Source organism: Hordeum vulgare, chromosome 1H, assembly GCF_904849725.1.
Source record: "Hordeum vulgare subsp. vulgare chromosome 1H, MorexV3_pseudomolecules_assembly, whole genome shotgun sequence".
In the NCBI taxonomy this organism is placed as follows: Eukaryota; Viridiplantae; Streptophyta; class Magnoliopsida; order Poales; family Poaceae; genus Hordeum; species Hordeum vulgare.
The window spans coordinates 461477723-461496888 of NC_058518.1; the positions used below are offsets into that span (position 1 = coordinate 461477723).

At 46.3% G+C, this 19166-nt stretch overlaps 2 protein-coding genes across 2 annotated transcripts; both read left to right on the plus strand.

Moving 5' to 3' along the window:
- The first annotated feature begins 3701 nt into the window (after window positions 1-3701).
- On the plus strand, window positions 3702-5589 carry LOC123445352 (40S ribosomal protein S15a-1). Its single transcript, XM_045122325.1, has 4 exons — window positions 3702-3805; window positions 4770-4913; window positions 4997-5157; window positions 5307-5589. The coding sequence occupies exons 2-4, from the start codon at window positions 4781-4783 to the stop codon at window positions 5403-5405; spliced, it is 393 nt and encodes a 130-aa protein (XP_044978260.1). The 5' UTR covers window positions 3702-3805; window positions 4770-4780; the 3' UTR covers window positions 5406-5589.
- Window positions 5590-7516: 1927 nt separating this feature from the next.
- LOC123445361 (ras-related protein RABE1c-like) lies at window positions 7517-10585 on the plus strand. The gene is made up of 9 exons (XM_045122337.1): window positions 7517-7701; window positions 7808-7945; window positions 8950-9022; window positions 9144-9244; window positions 9382-9447; window positions 9533-9630; window positions 9852-9914; window positions 9991-10083; window positions 10175-10585. The coding sequence occupies exons 2-9, from the start codon at window positions 7873-7875 to the stop codon at window positions 10250-10252; spliced, it is 645 nt and encodes a 214-aa protein (XP_044978272.1). The 5' UTR covers window positions 7517-7701; window positions 7808-7872; the 3' UTR covers window positions 10253-10585.
- Window positions 10586-19166: the final 8581 nt, after the last annotated feature.

Consider the following 19166-nt stretch of genomic DNA (forward strand, 5'->3'; position numbering starts at 1 on the left):
AAATTGGAGGTGGAGGAGTCCTACTCCAATCCTACTTGGAGTAGGATTCCACCTTCCCACTTGGAAACTCTTTCCACCTTGTGTTTTTTCCTTCTCAAACCTTATGGGCCTTAGTGGGAACTTATTCCAGCCCACTAGGGGCTGGTTTATATCTTCCCATAGCCCATGAGACCCCTTGGGGCGTGACACCCCTCCCGATGGTCCCCGGCACCCCTCCCGGCACTCCCGGTACACTACCGATGAGCCCGAAACTTTTCCGGTAATGCACAAAAACCTTCCGGTAACCAAATTAGGTCATCCTATATATCAATCTTCGTTTCCGAACCATTCCGGAAACCCTCGTGATGTCCGTGATCTCATCCGGGACTCCGAACAACATTCGGTAACCAACCATATAACTCAAATACGCATAAAACAACGTCGAACCTTAAGTGTGCAGACCCTGCGGGTTCGAGAACTATGTAGACATGACCCGAGAGACTCCTCGGTCAATATCCAATAGCGGGACCTGGATGCCCATATTGGATCCTACATATTCTACGAAGATCTTATCGTTTGAACCTCAGTGCCAAGGATTCATATAATCCCGTATGTCATTCCCTTTGTCCTTCGGTATGTTACTTGCCCGAGATTCGATCGTCAGTATCCGCATACCTATTTCAATCTCGTTTACCGGCAAGTCTCTTTACTCGTTCCGTAATACAAGATCCCGCAACTTACACTAAGTCACATTGCTTGCAAGGCTTGTGTGTGATGTTGTATTACCGAGTGGGCCCCGAGATACCTCTCCGTCACACGGAGCGACAAATCCCAGTCTCGATCCATACTAACTCAAGGAACACGTTCGGAGATACCTGTAGAGCATCTTTATAGTCACCCAGTTACGTTGCGACGTTTGATACACACAAAGCATTCCTCCGGTGCCCGTGAGTTATATGATCTCATGGTCATAGGAACAAATACTTGACACGCAGAAAACAGTAGCAACAAAATGACACGATCAACATGCTACGTCTATTAGTTTGGGTCTAGTCCATCACATGATTCTCCTAATGATGTGATCCCGTTATCAAGTGACAACACTTGCCTATGGCCAGGAAACCTTGACCATCTTTGATCAACGAGCTAGTCAACTAGAGGCTTACTAGGGACAGTGTTTTGTCTATGTATCCACACAAGTATTGTGTTTCCAATCAATACAATTATAGCATGGATAATAAACGATTATCATGAACTAAGAAATATAATAATAACTAATTTATTATTGCCTCTAGGGCATATTTCCAACAATAATAACTAATTTATTATTGCCTATAGGGCATATTTCCAACACAAAATTCATACCGTCGCCACCACCACCATCTCCAAGGTCGGATCCACCCTTGCCATGGCGCCGAACACCTAAGTCACAAACACGGGAGAGCTTCGCGGCCTCAATACCAACCCCGTTGCCACCCATATCGCCGCCTCCGTCGGACGGACTCACCAACGTCATGGCGGCCACCACCTAGGTCATAGAGAGTGAAAAGCATCGCGCGCGAGAGAGATATAGTGAACTGCGAGAGGAGAGTGGGAGGTGTTGACCACACCAAACCGACGGGGCCTTTAACGGGCGTTAATGCATGGCCGTGAGCGGTTGGCCACACTAACACCTGAAAAATAGGTCCGGCCAGTCAGAATCGGGTTTAACCACGGCGAAGCAGGCAGTTTTCTCACTTGGTAGTTTTTAGCAACGAATTATGAAAAAGTGGTAGTTTTTGGCACAAAATTGTAAAGTAGTAGTGTGTAGGAACAAAACGATGGAATGTCGTATTTTTTTTTTGTTAAATACTCATTTGATTCAAAGGAATTGAGTACATGAAAAATGCATGTGTTTTTCCTTTGGTTTGAGCCTCATAGGAAAAAATAAAGAAATTCTACAATTTACTACAACCATTTTTTACATTCCTATGCATAGAGACCAAGTCAAATGTGCTCATAGAGATAGATATGTGTGCGTGCGTTCATATGGACGGTTATATATGTATGTATATAAATGATTTCGATTATATTGTCGTAAACTTAAACTTCATTTTACTTGCTTTTGCGAAAATCTTAACCTTATCTTTTTATAATTTGACCATGCTTTCCAGAAATCATGTATTTCCCCATTTCCGTGAATCAAACACTTAATGCTGCAATTTTATGTGTTTTTCAATCTTTCTTTTACATCTTATCATGTTTGTACATTTTTTCCTAGTGTCGTGTTTGTGAAATGCTGCCAATCAAAGAGGCAAATCAAGCGGTGAACTAACTCTATTCACCGTGGGTACGGGCGGTGTAAGAACATCTACAAGCGAATCCTTTATACTTGTCTTAAATGCTCGGACAAGACGTTTGGTCATTGATCGACATGAAATATTGACCTAACCATGCACCTCAAACGGAACTCAAATGTTTGGGCTGATCGAAATCCCTCATATCCAGCCAAATATGGGACGAATATGGGGGCGTCCGTCACGTCGACCTAGCCCGCGCTGGCTCGTATCGGCCCCACATATATTCGTCCCCATTTGCTCGCAAGACCAATCCCTAGCCACTTCATTCCACTCCCCTACATTCCCATCCGTCACCCAAGGGCACCTTCGATGATCTCCGGCCTTCTCCGACATGAAGGGCAGCAGATCTGACTCCGACCAATCCGGATCCATCGACTGGGTGTTATCCCCTGCGGGTTGGAGGAGGCAATGACGGTCCGCATTGCACTCTGCCACTCCCGCGAGGACAACGCCCGGCTCACGACATGATCTGTCTGCCGCGACTCTATCGCATCGACTCAACAGATGCTCGGGTCCTCCGGGGCTGGATCATCACGGTCTCGACGACCGAAAAATCTCTCCTTCCGCATCATCGGTCTGACAGACTTTGCTTCCCACCGGGAACGGGCTGTCCGTCGTGGGAAGGAGAGGATAATGGCGCTGAGGCCCGTATCGTAGAGGAAATGGCGGCACAGCCGCTTGATGCGGAGGAAGCCATCCGTGCCCGTATTTTGAAGAAACGACAACGTAGGAACACGCGCGCCCTCGCCCGAGAGCAGAATCTCCGTGGAATGACTGGACTGCCATCGAAGGTGGAGAAGGAGGTGAGCGACGACGAGGACAACTCCGGCTTGATCTGTACCGCGTCTTCGACCGATACTTCTGAAAAAGGACGACAAGGTATCCGCGAAGGGGAAGGGCAGCCATGGATGATGTCCATCATAGCGAGACATGCCAAATTTTGGTAGTCCGACGGCATGTTGTAGTGATGGAGTAGTCCGACGATGTGTGTAATGTATCGACGTAGTAGTTCCATCCGTTTGTATGGATTTGAGATATCATATTTAAGATGCCCGGTTATAGAATGCATTATTTGAGACGTGATCGGTCTTTGTCCACGGACGCGTCCGTACTCGCTCACGGACGTTTGAGGGGTCGAATTTGTAAGTTCTAGTTGTATATATAGTAGATGGTCTAAAGTGAATTGGCTCTCTTTATCCAACCCGTCCCACATGCCCCTCACCACGACCCGTCGCTCAAATATCCAAGCATCAAAGGACCAAACCGCAAAACCTGCGCGCATCCGCCTAGGGCAACCCACCCCCAGAGGCGATTGATCGCCGTCCAACCAAGATCCAACGGGCACGCGCCCGCCCTCTCTCCTTTTTTAACAGCTCAAAACCCTACCTCGGGCTGTTTCTCCATCGCCGTCGCCTTCCTCCCTCGCCCCCGCCTCCCCGCCGCCACCCCACCGAAGCAGAGAGCTCCCGGCGTCTCTCCCCTACGAGGTACGTCTCCCGCGGGTCCTCGGCCCCTCTCCGTCCCCTCCCCGCCCCCTCGCGCGTAGGGATCCTTCGCTAGGTCAGGCGTTGAAGGTGTTCGCTTCCACCATGCTGTTACTGATCAGATCCTTGGTCTCGTGGTTGTTTACTCGCACCTTCATGCTCGTGGTTGTACTGTATGTGGTAGGCAACGGCGCGAAACGAGTGCAGCTTCGGGTTTGATGGTGAATCAAGACGGTCTAGATTCTAAGATCACGAGTCCGCTGCGGCTGTTATAGTAGATCCCTTGGTTTCATCTTTCATCCCATGAATTGTACTACTGGCCAAATTATTTGGCCCCGTAAAAATCGAAATTGAAGCATGCTCTGTTGCGGATCAAAGACACGTGGTACTTATCTGTGGCATTTCCCTGAACAATTGTCGCAGAGTTCTTCCAAAACGGAAACCAGATGTTTAATCTGATGTAGGTTGGCATGTTTAATCTGAACCAATTAATTTGTGGCATGTTTAGCTGTCGTGGTATGCTTTAATAGGCGCTGTGCTTCACTGTCAATTATATCTGTTTCATGTGAACTTAGGAAACCATTTACATGACTGTCTGTCCTGTCTAAGTCTGGCTTGCTTCTGTGTTAGCAAGTCTCAGTAGGTGTGTTCCAAAGTAGTGGTGCCAAACAAAGCTCAGATGTTTTACCTTTGCATTTTCCAGTTCGTTACCAATCTTGTGAACCATGATGATTTAGAGGCTTTATGGGATTCCACCTAGTTTTATTCTATGTGCGGCATTTACTTTTATATGTCACACTTGCTCCTTTTTCACATCTGTTTCTGCTGTTGCTCAGTGATAGTTTAGCAGCTATTCAGGCAATCTTGCCACTCTCAGTCTTTTCATTTGGTTATGTTGTTTTAAACTCCTAGCAGAAATATGTGTGATGCAAGGTGACCTTATGAATCTTTGTGTCCATCTCTGCAGGTTAGGTAAGGATGGTGAGGGTTAGCGTCCTGAACGATGCTCTCAAGAGCATGTACAACGCTGAGAAGCGTGGCAAGAGGCAGGTCATGATCAGGCCCTCCTCAAAGGTGATCATCAAGTTCCTTATCGTCATGCAGAAGCACGGTTAGTTCTCTTTGATCCAATGTTCTATATGCAACCATCCAACAGCATGGATTACTCATTCAATGCCCCCCTCTTTTCTGCAGGTTACATTGGTGAGTTTGAGTATGTTGATGACCACAGATCTGGCAAGATTGTTGTGGAGTTGAACGGCAGACTGAACAAGTGTGGAGTCATCAGTCCCCGCTTTGATGTTGGTGTCAAGGAGATCGAGGGATGGACCGCCAGGCTGCTTCCATCTCGTCAGGTCAGCTTCTTTGCTACATGCGATACCTGTTCATTTCACTGCAAACTGTGTAGCATTTTGCCATATTTGGCCGTCACAAACTGTGAACCAGTATGATTCTTCCAACCTATTACCATTATCATAACCAAGCTTACCTGTTTGGACTGCAGTTTGGTTACATTGTCCTGACAACCTCTGCTGGCATCATGGACCACGAGGAGGCAAGGAGGAAGAACGTTGGTGGCAAGGTGCTAGGCTTCTTCTACTGAGCGGAAATTTTGTTAAAGTATTTCGAACCAGTGTGATAGGATGTTGTCTCAGGACATCAAGGTTGTCTACTTTTTGCCTGCATAGCTGCTATGCCTTTGTTATGTTATGTTGGATTCCGTTAATTGTTATGAGATGCACTATGAGATTTCGCGCCTTACCTGCAATGAATCATGACTTTGAAGATGCCATTCGTGTCCTTGCATATCATGGGCAATTGCACATGCAGTGCAGAGTGTTATTGGTCTGGCTCTCGCGAGAGCGATGTTTGTTATATCGTCGTTTGTCTTTTTGTTTGGTAGGATATTTGTCTTTGTTTGGTTGGATAGATTTTTGTCGATTGCTTCTCCATCTGTGTTTCTCATTTTGTATTCCTCTAGTAGTTGGAAACTGTATTTGGTGGTCATTCGAAGTGCTTTTCCATCTATCATAAAATAAAATTCTTTTAAGAATAGATGCTAGCGTATTCAAGCATTGGAATTGTTTTTTGTTATCGAGTACTCCCTCCGTTCCTAAATATAAGTAGTTAGAAGACTACATATGGATGTATATATACATATTTTAGATTGTAGATTCACTCATTTTGCTTCGTATGTAGTCCACTAGTACAATCTCTAAAAAGACCTATATTTAGGAACCGAGGGAGTATACTACCTTAATTTCTAAATATAAGAAAGGGAGGGAGTAGATGTCTCTGAGAATCAGTCTTTGAAGCCTCTGTTATCATTATTATGAAGGAAAGAGGAATAAACTTATTTCATCACAATACTAGAGTCTTGATGACTAAGCTTTGCATGTGCGAGGCTGCTTGACATGGGAACCGGTCCTAGTTGTCCAGAACTGGTCTCGTCCGGGCATGAGCTGTTTGTTTGGAGGCACTTGCGTTAGTTGGGGTGGCGTCACAGGCTCACAGCTCACGGCACCTAGACTCAGGTAAGCAAGCGGTGCTCTAGCGGTAACCTCACCGGAATCTTTCGGTTTGACGATCTCTCGGGCCAGCTTTTGCGTGTGGCAACAGCACTAGCAAGAATCCGGCCAGTGTTAATTTTGCAAGCCATGGTGGCATGGAGGGTGCGTGACCACCACCCACACAAAGGGCGCTCCTTGTGTGGAGTTGAAAGGAAGCCAGTGCTGTTCCCTTTTCCACCTCCCTCATCGGATAAAAAAGAATGGCGGAGGTGGCCGATAGCTTATGCTTCGCACTGCATACATGGTTCCCTTTTCTCCTCCTCCCCTTCCGTGATAGAAAAGAACGGCGGGGTCGAAGGGAGAATGAACATTGGTGTAGTTGATTGAGTGATGGTTGCAAGCAACTGATCTAGCTTTTGCTTGCAACTGATTCCGAGAACCCTCCTACGGTATAGTGGTTTCTGAAAGCTTCTCGCTCCCGTGTCATGGTTTTTGGAAACTTGACATTGTCTGGATGCATCTTTTTGGTCTCCTTTACTCAATTACGATAAACGTGTCCTTCCGAAAATTGGTTTCGACATGAGTTACACGTCATACTTATGCGCCGTTGGTCATCACTTCCTAAACTATCCGGGTTCCTCGTCAAAAGGAAACACGCCACAACGCAAAAGAGCCTCGTGTTTGGTTTTAGGGATGCAGGCGGATGCGTCCACGTTAATCTTTTTTTGCATTGGCATGGCTGTTAAAATAGGTGTGATTACTTGGGCTTGCATTTGCATCCCTAGCTTGGTTTGAAGGTACTCCCTCCGTCTCAAAATAACTGTCTTAACTTTATATTAACTCTAGTACAAAGTTGTATTAAGCTTAAGACTGTTATTTTGGGATGAAGGGAGTAGTTTTCTTGTGAAAATTTCACACATTTAGCAAGTCAAATTAGGAAAGTTACGCAAAACTATTTGTCGCGCCTCTCCTTAGAACCAGAGCCAGCAACGCAAGATCACACACGCACACACATACTCGATCACCACACGTACATATACCGTCCGGCCTGGCCGACACGCGGGCCCCGGAGGAGCAGAGGCACGAGCATGTCCCACAGATCAGCGTGTGCAAGGCCTTCCCCACGCGGCGCATAGGGTCACCGGTCGGTGGCCGTGGAAGCAGTGTCTTTCAACCCAAGCGAGGCGACCCGACCCGACGGACGCAGCACCCCCGTCGAATCGAAAGCACAAAAACAAAACTCAAGGCCGACGAATCAAACCAGCCACCACCATTTAACCCCCCACGTCAAAAAAATCGATTTCGCCGTCCTCTTCGCCTCGCCTGCCTGCCCTCGCCCCCCCAGATCCGCCACCGCCCGCGCCCCGATCCCCGCCCCCTCGTCTGCCGGTGCGCCCCGATCCCGCCGCCCCCCACCCCGCTCTGCCTCGCGCGCGCGCGCGGCCCAGTCCATTGTTCCTCTCGCCTGACGCTCGTTTTGGCCCTTGCCTCGCAGGTCGGGGATCAGCAACAGCGCCGATCGAGGGGTAGGACGAGGAGGAGGAGGCGGGTGCGCGCGACATGGCTGCGCCGCCGGCGAGGGCCCGGGCCGACTACGACTACCTCATCAAGCTCCTCCTCATCGGGGACAGCGGTTCGTGCCCCCCTGCTAGATCTCTTCCCCTCTCCTTCTTCCGCCCCGCGCGCGCTCGTGTAGGGTCACGGTTGGATTTGGGCGCGTCGACGAAGCGGATCTCGCGGGGGATTCGTCATTTCTGTCGCCGGAGACCGAATTCGTGTGTCCCATTTGTAGCGCCGGCGCGAGGGAAACGTTTTTCCTCAATAGTCCCCGCCTGCTTCCTCTTCGTAATAGCATGTTATTATTGTTCGCACAAGCAGCCCTCGCTGGCCTTGGGCGAGCTAGATGGGGTGCTGCTCACCGTGGCCCGACATGCATTAGTGTCCGATGCAAAATCGGGGGAATTTCGGGCGAGGAGAGGAGATAGGTTGCGTGTTGCAGTAATTTTTTACGGACGAACATTCATTCAATTGGCAACTTGTGGTTGGAGGAGGAGCATTGGAAATGGTCCAGCTTCTGGAATGGCGCTTTCAGGCTCCCTGCTTTGTAGATTAAGCATCAAAGAGTTATTTAAAACAAGGGTTGGGAGGTGGGCTTGACTTTATCATCTGCGCTTGTTTGTATAGTTTACAAAGGCCACACCGAGAACAGCACACACAATCATTCAGCATTCTTTTGCTGCTCCCGCTGTATGGTAAAGAGGTTAGTTAAGAACGTGTAGCTTGAAACATAACTTGGTCAAGAACGTGTAGCTTGAAACATAACTTGGTTAAAAACGTGTAGCTTGAAACATGCTTGCCTTAAAGCATGTCAAAGATGCCGCCTTTGGTGTTATTTGCTGTTATGTTACTAGCTAGTAGGCGCCGGAGATTTAATGGCACTGCATTGCCCAGTTTTGATAGAGATAGAGGGAGTCCCTTCCTTCCCAGAGGGGGCGATCTGTTGTAACTTGTAGGAACTTCTTTATTCTGTACTTCATTGTTTTCTTGCTAGTGTCATGTTTGCTAGTTAACTTTTTAGTTTTATATTGTGACTATTGTCTGATAAGGACTCTTCTTTCTCCATTTTTCCGTGTTTAGGTGTTGGCAAGAGTTGCCTCCTTCTGCGGTTCTCTGATGGCTCCTTCACTACGAGCTTTATTACCACGATTGGGTTGGTCTTTTTGTTGTTTCGAGGATTGTTTTGCTGCTCCTATAGTCATCCTATATCAAAGGGAAGCTAGGACACTTTTGTTATGTGGCCCTGCACTAATTCTTATAATTTATTCGTGTAGTATTGACTTTAAGATCAGAACAATAGAGCTGGATCAGAAACGTATTAAGCTACAAATATGGGACACGGCTGGTCAAGAACGGTTCCGGACTATTACCACTGGTATGAATAATGCTTGTTCCTATTTGATGTACAATTTGCTGTGGCGTGATATGATAGCATTATTTGTCACCAAGAGGAAATGCCATGTATGTATAACGCTACTACCAACTAAACTTCATTGCTTTATTTGTTTTCAGCGTATTACCGTGGAGCCATGGGTATCCTGCTTGTTTATGACGTCACCGACGAGTCATCTTTCAACAGTACCGTCTTCTTACTTGTATACCCCCTAATGCTTCCATTTTGATGTTTTTGCCTTTATTGACCTTTGATTCATTCAACACACAGACATAAGGAACTGGATCCGGAACATTGAGCAGCATGCCTCTGACAACGTCAACAAAATTTTGATTGGCAACAAGGCTGATATGGATGAGAGTAAAAGGGTATGTTTCCATGAATCCCCTCCCCTGTTTATTGTTCTAGACTTGTAGTTCTAGTACTAGTATTCTACTCCCTTCGTCCCAAAATAACTGTCTCAAGCTTAGTACCTACTGAGTATGATATTTATTTTGGGACGGAGTATATGATATTTGACTAGATCTTACTTTGCATTATAGGCTCGAAATCACTAGTTAAATGGTTTGTTCTTCAATTGTTTCTCCAGGCTGTACCTACTGCGAAGGGGCAAGCTTTGGCCGATGAATATGGCATCAAGTTCTTTGAAACTGTATGTTGCTTGTCAAATTTATTGATCGTTCCAGTGGAGAGGAGTCTTTCTAATTTCATTGTGTGCCGTCTTTCAGAGTGCCAAGACAAACCTGAACGTGGAGCAGGTTTTCTTCTCCATTGCCCGCGACATTAAGCAGAGGCTTGCCGAGACCGATTCCAAGCCTGAGGTACAGATAATAATAACTGTACTCAATTACGTATGTCCCAGTCTCGACCATCTTGTTCGGTGCCCTGAGGGATTTGTGCTTCGCTTTGCAGGACAAAACAATCAAGATTAACAAGGCAGAAGGCGGTGATGCGCCGGCAGCTTCGGGATCTGCCTGCTGTGGCTCTTAAGGGATGGATGATTGAGTGTGTCGGTGATCATTGTTTATTTGACATCATTCGGTTCCCGCTGCTGCTGCTGCTTGTCTGTTATAGGAAGAATGTCAATCAAGAAGAAAACTATGACTTATGATACAGATCTGGTTGTACTTATATTCGCTTCCCATTCTTTGAAGCAACTACCCTTGCCTTTGACGTAGCTGTTGCAATTGCTGGGAGCTATTGTACGCTGGATTTCAGTCCGTTGAACCTCTCGCTACAGTGTGTAATGATTTCAAATCCATGCTGTTGGCCTGCTGCTGTTTCTTTCCGAGCAATCAATATGCATGGAATAACTTGTTGTGATGCTGTGGTGTGGACATATCCTGTTCTTGCATGTATGCAAGTAGTTGACGTGAGAAGTAGACCGCTTACCTTTTTAGTTGAGTGGAATTTTACTAGGTTCAGTCACTTTTTGTATCCTTGTTGATCAACAGTGCGCTGTCTTGTTGAAATGGTAAATTGCATATTGTTCTGTCGTGGAACTTGAAGGGAGTACTAAAGTTGTAATCCAGACAACCGAGGAATAGCAACACTCACAAAAAGCACGGCTTAACAAAGAGGGCAGAATAGCAACGGGTGGGAGACATCACATGATTTGATATTTGGACTTGAAATATGTAGGTATAGCAGACATATGCCATGCCATCGAACATTCACGAAGTAAATTTCAGATTTTTTATTTTTTTGAAACGGATAATTTTAAAATTTGTTGAAACCTCAAAATTTTGATTTTGAATTTTGTGCCATGGTATATCATGTGATACATTCACGAATTTCCCCCTAGCAGCGGTCTCTTCGCCTCGCCGCTGGCCCCAGCATTCCTGCACTTCGCGCAGTTCTCCGCCTGCGCCAGGTTCAAACCCAGGCAAATCTCTGCCGTGCACTCGGCTCCGGCGCCGTCCGCCTTCACGGAAGCTGCCGCCCTGGTGGCGTGCGCGTCGGCGTCGGCGTCGGTCATGCCACGGTGCCGCTTCATGTGCCCGCCGAGCGCCTGCCCGACGGCGAACTCGACGCCGCAGACGGGGCACCGGTGCGTCCTGGGCCTCGCCGTTCCACCGCGTGGCTCCAGCAGCCGGAGCTCGAGGGGGACGTCGTGGCCAGGCGCGTGCGCGCGCGGCCTGCTGACGCTGGGAAGATGCCGGCCGTGGCTGGCCCGGTGCCCGCCCAGGGCCTGGTACGTCGGGAACCGCCTGCCGCAGGTCCTGCACTCGAACACGCGGCCCTGGCGCCGCGCACGCACGGGTGGCGCCATCTCCCCCCTCGCGGCGTGCTCGGCAATCCCCGTCTCCCCGAGCAGCCCGTGCACCTTGCTCATTCCTACTACTATATCGCTGCCACGGCGAACGAATGGTACGTGCGGTGCAATCCTGCTCTGTCCCGGAGGCATGCATTGTGTTCGGCCATATATAGCGCGGCATACATGGAGCTCCTCGAATTCGCCTGTGTCAACAGCTGGCCAGACCACTGTGCTGTGCTCGTACGGATCAAGGCTTGCACCGGAGACCTGGGGCAGAATATTTCTTTGGTTTCTAGATGTCGGTATGCATATCCGTTGTCGTGGTCTGAAAGGATTTATTGGCACAGTAGAGGTACACGCAGTACGTGGCACGGAGCTGCCGCTTGAGGTCGAAAGGCGGGCGCTAATGGTAGGTGGTGTGGTCTGCGGCGACCGGACGTGCACCGGCCGCCGTCCGATCGTGCGGCCGTTTCTCCAGGATCAATCGGTTTCTGCGACGTCCGGACGCCGGAGCGCAGCGGTAGGTGTAGCTTGACCGGCGTCCGTGCATGTAGTATGTCAGTGACTCAGTGCTTTGCACATTGCTGGGTTGGTGTCTGAATCGCCTCGTTGCTCATTGCTAAGGGCAAACCACCCGCGTCCGTTTGGAGTAAACACACACAAATCACGGAAGCAAACCGATAAATGTCCATTTTTATTCGCTTTCGTCTCAATCCCGGTTTAAGTTTGAGTCGTATTTACGGTCAAACAAACACGCGTGGACTGACGCGACGCGTGTCCTTGTTCGCCACTGGTCCGCATGTTGGTGACACACCCGTCCCTTTTCTTAATCCCCTTTCCCCGCTCCGCCCTCGCCCCCTCGCCATCGCCGCCGTCATGCCCGTCGTCCACCTTGCTTTGCCCATCGAAGGAACAACCCCTTTTCTTCCTCCCCTGTCGTCGCTCTGTCCTTCGCCCGCGGCCGTCCACCTTGTTACCCATGAAGGGGCTCGACGTGCCCTTTCCGACCGCGTCTCCACCACGACTGCAAGGTGTTCGACGTTTTGCTTGCAAACAGTGCTGGAGCGTGAACTAAATCTAGGGGGGGGGGGGAGAGCTATGCAGATTAGAGAGGCTGGATAACCAACAGAAAGTTTAGGCTAAAGAAGGAGCTTATCACAGCAAAATTCAATGGAAGGGGGGGGGGGTACCCCTGTTGGTCTCGCTCACAAGGTACCATGGATAGCCGTGATGAGTACTTCTTTCACATCTTCGTTTGTTCATCGGATGATTCGTCCTCGTACGATGTAGACATAGCGGTGACAACATTGGTCGTCCATGACCACATCAGTAGGATGCGGCCTCGGTTCAGGGGATCAATCCACGTTCATGCTCCGTCCTTGAATCGCAATAGGTAGAAAGGTCACGAACTCCTTTATTCCGATTACTTTGAGAGAACCACACTCTACAAACCATATCAATTTCGTCGTCGCTTTTGAATGAGAAGGCATGTGTTCAGTCAAAGTATTCGGGAAGGAATGGTTTCATATGGCCCATACTTTGAACGCATAGAGAATGCCCTTGGCAAGATTGACTTCTCTTCTTAGCGGAAATGCATCGCGCCTATTTGCATGCTTGCATATGGAATCCCGATGACTTTGTGGATGAGTATGTTTGTATGAGTGAGTCCATGTGTCTTAAGTCAATGTACAGTTTCTGCAAGGCCGTGGTGTCTGCGTTTGGTCTTGGATACATGAGAGAACCAAATGCCACTCATAGAGAGAGTTTGTTGATGTTCATTGCCAAGAGGGCTTTCCGGGCATGGTTGGTAGTATGGATTGTATGCATTAGAAGTGGAAGAACCGTTTATTTGCTTGGCAGGGGCACTACAAGGGACATGTGAAATGTGCCACTGTCATACTTGAAGTTGTGGCTTCACAAGATCTATGGACACGGCATTCTCTCTTTGACATGGCTGGTTCTAATAATGATATTAGCGTTCTTCAGCACTCTCCACCGTTTGCAAGGCTTGCAGAAGGCCACCGCCTGAAGGTCAACTTTGAGATCAATGGCCACCATTACAATAAGCGATATTACCTAGCTGATGATATCTATCCCCAGTGGTCCACTCTTGTGAAGACCATGCCCAATCCTCAAGGAGAGAAGAGACACAGGTTTGTCCAAATGCAGGAGAGTGTTAGGAAAGATATGAAGCGTACATTTGGTGTGCTTTAGCCTCGATGGTATATCGTTCGAAACCCTGCATTGACATGGAGCACTCAGAAGCTTTGGGATGTTATGACTGATTGTGCGATCATGCACAACATGATTGTTGAGGATAATCGTGATGGCAGCATTTACGATCAAGGGTTTGATTTCGAGAGTTAGAATGTTGAGCCTCAGCACCCACCTGCTGCAACCTTTAAATAGTTTATCCAATTTCATTGTAAGATGCGTGATGGGACCACTCATACACAACTACAAGATAACTTGGTTGAGCACATATGGGATCACATTGACAATCGATCGATAGATCGTCTATCGGTTTAATCTCTTTTCATGCGCACAAACTTTGAGTGATTTTGTGTGACTATTTGATCCTTTTAAAATTTTAGTTGGATTGTAATAAAAGACTATTTCAAACATGAAACTATTTGTTATGTTTGATTTTTTTTGTTATGCTTGATTTTATTGTATTTGGCCTTCGACGAATAAGATGGGACAGAAGATGCGACCGTACGTTGGACGCCTGACAGACACAAACGCATATCCCGACTGACAAGGCTCTTTGTCATCTTCAAATAAACGAAATCCAGACAAAACGAACACGCACTTAAGATGGTGCGTTGGTATTGACCTAATCCACGGTTGGTGCCACCGTGCAACTCTGGTTCGCTCTTCCCGGCTTGGTTATGCAGATGTTTCCAGTAAACAACTCCCATTAACACTGCAGACACATGAAATTGCTACATACAGTACGTGGCAAGAAGATTTGCATTTTTTTTTGAAGAGACGGCACTTAATTGATTATTATGAAACATCAACAAATAGTTTGCTTGTATTGCAACGAAGACCACATGCGCCTGTGGAAGAAGTCCGTGGTTTGGGCCCCGTAAAAAAAGGACCTTGATAAGTGTCGATACGAAGGTTAAAAGAGGTCGGACCAAACGCCTTTCTAGTCATTTATTAGACACGTTAACCCTTTTATTTCTTAAAAAGCATGCACGTAAACAGGGACAAGAACAAATGATGTTAACGAGAATCTTATAAATTTTTTAAATTTAAAATATTTTATCTTTTAAATGAAAATTCCGATTCTAAAACCATTTTCATCATTAAATCCGCCGCGATGAGATCATCGAAACTAGACCTTATATTGATATGTTTAGATGACTTTTGTGCCTTAAAAGTTGCAATGTCTATTGCACATAAATTGTCATCATGATTATATTGAAGTTGTCATGATATATTTCAATAAAATTTCCTTCTATGTTTAAAGTAAAATTTAACATGTTATAAAAAGGAATTAAGAAACTAAACTTGCCATGATGGAACTACTAAAATTTGTCATGATCCACCAAATAATCTTGACATGGTTCACAAGTAAAAAGAAATATGTCCTGAATTACTTCAAAAAATGCTTGGTCAATGACTCAAATTTGCCATGAACCATAAACTAGAATTGTCATGGTGAATTACTTAAATTTTCCATGATACATGCACTCAAATTGTCCATGGCTCATACAAGAAATATTTTCCATGTTTAAAATACTAAATTTATCATGGTCAAAATACTAAAATTGTCATGATCTATAAATTCAATTTGCCATGATGAATTACGAAAAATTGCCATGATTCATGAATTAAATCTGTCGTGGTTAATTACTAAAAAAATTCATGGTTAATTAATAAAAATTGCCGTGAAAAATAACTCAAATACAATGATAGCTTTAAATCTAGAAGAAAAAACTAGATGAAACATGTTGTGGTAAATTTATTATAAAAACTATTGCAATTTCAGTGTAAACATCATGGCAATTTTTGATCAAAAAAGGCCGTCGAAGCATACCAATATGGGATCCAGTTTTGAAGATCTCGCCGAGATGGATTTAATGATGAAGCTGAATTTTAATTGATTTTTTTATTAAATAGATAAAACATATTTAAATTCAAAAAAATAATACGCTGATGTCATATTTTGATGTGACAAGATGGATGGTTATGAAGACGTGTGGACCATGTTGCCTCGTGTCACACATGTGCACGTTATCATTTGAAAAAAACACCAGGATTACGAGCGCGCTTAAGACATGGCTTTTGAGTTGTGAGACTGAATCTGAACTACTACTCGTTGTTTGTTCCATTTATTATTATTAGGGCATGTCCAATCGTGTGACGCAACTGTTCGGACGCTGCAAACCATCCAACGCGGACTTCTATCGGTCAAGGAGTAGTCCGCAACATAATTTTCACATAAAGCCGAAACAAACTAGGGGGCTTTGCCGGAGTCCGGACACGAGTCACGTAGGACTTCGACTCCCCCAAGCCAGCAAAAGCTATGGCGATGTCCGCGCTTTTGTCGGTGACCATACTGTTTCCGCAGCAAAATCACCCACTCTCTTTTTCCTTCCCGTCGTTCTTCACCAAATTCCCAACCTTTTTCCCACTCTCTTCTTCCCTTCCGTTGTCGACCCTGCCGGAGACGAAGGTGGTGGAGGATCCGAGTATCACGTTCTCCCAGAAGATCAACTCATCGTAACGGCAAAATCGTTGCTTCATACTTGGTTCAACATTCATACATGGTTGGCTACTAGCCTCGATCCGATCCACGGCACTAAGTAAAATGGCACAACCTTTTGGGCCAACATTCATACTTGGTTCCATGAGCACAAACATTTTACTCCCTACTCCGACGAGGTCATCCACAACCGTGAACCAAAGTCCCTCAAGCATACATGTACATCATCCAAGACGGTGATGACCCACAAGTATAGGGGACCAATCATAGTCCTTTCGATAAGTAATAGTGTCAAACTCAACGAGGAGCATAAGAAAATGACAAGTAATTTTAGCAAGATATCCTGTGCAAGTGCTGTAAGTAACAATGATAGATAGTTTTATAGCAAGTAACACGTAACAATAGTAGCAAAGGTACAACACGATAGCACAATCCTTTTGATAGCAATGGACAATCCAAAAAGTTCTCTTATATAAAGCAAAGTGCTCTCGAGGACACATGGGAATTTTCGTCTAGTCACGTTCATCATGTTTAGTTGGTTCGCGTTCGTTACTTTGATAATTGGGATTTTTATTTCTGTGCCCCTGGTTCGTTAGTTCTACTAATTCATCTCCACGCTCTTAACTTTTGCTCACTTTCCCCACTCCCTTGCCCGAAACCCTCAGAACTGGTCACAACGGACGTTGCCGTCGGGTCAATGGCTTGACCGTTAACTCTAACTAGTGGGGCCGCATAGGGCGGAGTACACATTTTGACCGTTACGTGGTAACCAGTGGGGCCGCGAAACAGACACTCACCTGAATCAGATCCAGTCGCTTCCGCGCCGCCCCCTCTGCCGCCGTCGTGCCACCTCCGCCGTCGTCGTGCCGCCTCCGCCGCACTCTTGCCGCCTCCACCGCAGTCGTGTCGCCTCCGCCACATCTACCCTCTCTCCCCATCTAGGATTAGGAAGCGATGCAGGGGGCACCCCATCCGGCCCATCGACTGTGGAGATGATTGGGTCGAATCAGAGGCTGATAATTCATGGATTCCACCTGGGTAAGCATCATTTTCCTCTCAAATTGATTAGGAGATCCATAAATTAGGCTGTATTTGACCACCGTTGGCGTGAATTAGCGCAATTTATCTCACAATTTTAGGCCTAACTACACCCTTTATCTTATTTCAAACGAATAGGGTTGATCCTGCACTTGCTTTTCGGCTGGCGGTTAGAATGGAAACTAGCGAGCTGCATGGAACTAAACCGTATGTGATTTCTGGATTTTTCTATCCTAAAGTGGTAGAAACCATCGTTTCGTTCAAAGATCTCCGTGAGGCACTCTGTTGCGAGTATCCGTGGAGCCCTGCCGATGCTGTTGAACTGAGATATTTCGACAGTACCGAGCAGAGATTTCTCCCATTAACTTGTGATGAACATCTCGGATTGCTATTTAGTTTGAATGCTCACAGTCGTTTCGGTAAAATCCATATCGGTGTGCTTCAGGCACGCAAACAACGTATCCTAAAGGGTGTTCAGACATCATCTGTCTCTGCTAATAGCGAGCGTCCTCGCACTCCTTGTAGGTCGAGACCAAGTAAACCTAGTGGTTCTGAAAGCCACAACATGTCAGCTGCCGCTAATTCTGCCAGTTCTCCCCTCCCTTCTGCACCTGATGTAGAAGTAGATGCAGAGCCTGACAAGGAAGTGCCTCGACATGATGATGAGGATGAGATTCTATTCCCTGAACTGGTAGATAGAGTCAGTCAACAGGCAGTGGAAGATGAATATGCAGAGGAGCCTAGCAGCCGTGCTAGATTTGATGACACTGATGATGAAGAGAGGGAGGAGAACATTGACTCCTTAGTTTTACAAGAATATGATGGTGAGGACATGCCAACAATTGAGTGGGACAGGGAGAATCCTGACCTTACTCGAGGAACCGTATTCGGATCGATGGTGGACTGTCGTAATGCAGTGACTACATATTGCATTGTCATAGAAAACTCTTATGAGGTTGATAGGAGTGAGCCAGGAAGATTCACTATTCATTGCCCTTATGATAGGTGTAGGTGGAGGTTGCATGCATCCACTATGCAAAAGAGCAAATTGATCCAGGTATTACAACTGAATATTAATTGTACTATTTCTTAATTGTATTTGACATCATTTTTCATTTTGTTTTAGATAAAAAGCAACCCACACGGGCACACTTGCCCACTTGGAGGGGGAGGGGGAAAGGACAAATCTAAGCTTGCAAAGACTAGGTGGGTGGCAGATGCAATCTTGGATTGGGTGAGGGAAACACCAACAATTGGTCCAACAACACTCCATGGGAAGCTATTTGAGAAGTACAAGATTAACGTACAATACATGAAGATTTTCTATGCTAAGGAAAGGGATCTTGATAGGATTAATGGTCCATTGAATGAGAGTTTTCAGTTGCTTTACACCTTCAAAGCTGAAGTGGAGACGGCTAGTCCAGGGAGTGTTGTAGATATTGAGAAGCATACATTTAAGTACAAATTAAAAGGGAAGACAATGGAGAAGGAGTGCTTCAGGAGGGCTTTTGTTTGTTTCAAGGCTTGCTGGAAGGGGTTTCTGAATGGTTCTAGGCCCTATTTGGCTGTCGATGCGACTGCTTTGAATGGAAGATGGAGAGGCCAACTAACAGTAGCTTTTGTAGTTGATGGACACAACTGGCTATTCCCAGTTGCATTTGGTGTGTTGGAGGTAGAGAGTGAGGAGAGTTGGGTCTGGTTTCTGCAGCAGTTGCGCAACATTATAGGTACACCCTCAGGTTTAGTTATACACAAAAATGCTTGCAAGGGTTTAGAAACTGCAGTAGAAATTGTATTCCCTGGAGTGGAACATAGGGAATGTATGCGACACCTAGCGCAAAATTTTAAAAAGAAATTCAAAGCTGTGGTCAAGAAGCAAATTCAATGAAATC

What these genes read in the sequence shown, in the direction of transcription:
- LOC123445352 (XM_045122325.1), top strand. Translation starts at nt 4,781, where the DNA reads ATGGTGAGGGTTAGCGTCCTGAACGATGCTCTCAAGAGCATGTACAAC. An exon ending in TATCGTCATGCAGAAGCACG is followed by an intron (nt 4,914 to 4,996) that starts GTTAGTTCTCTT and finishes TCTTTTCTGCAG; the next exon opens with GTTACATTGGTGAGTTTGAG. An exon ending in GGCTGCTTCCATCTCGTCAG is followed by an intron (nt 5,158 to 5,306) that starts GTCAGCTTCTTT and finishes TTTGGACTGCAG; the next exon opens with TTTGGTTACATTGTCCTGAC.
- LOC123445361 (XM_045122337.1), top strand. Translation starts at nt 7,873, where the DNA reads ATGGCTGCGCCGCCGGCGAGGGCCCGGGCCGACTACGACTACCTCATC. An exon ending in GTTCCGGACTATTACCACTG is followed by an intron (nt 9,245 to 9,381) that starts GTATGAATAATG and finishes ATTTGTTTTCAG; the next exon opens with CGTATTACCGTGGAGCCATG. An exon ending in AGACCGATTCCAAGCCTGAG is followed by an intron (nt 10,084 to 10,174) that starts GTACAGATAATA and finishes TTCGCTTTGCAG; the next exon opens with GACAAAACAATCAAGATTAA.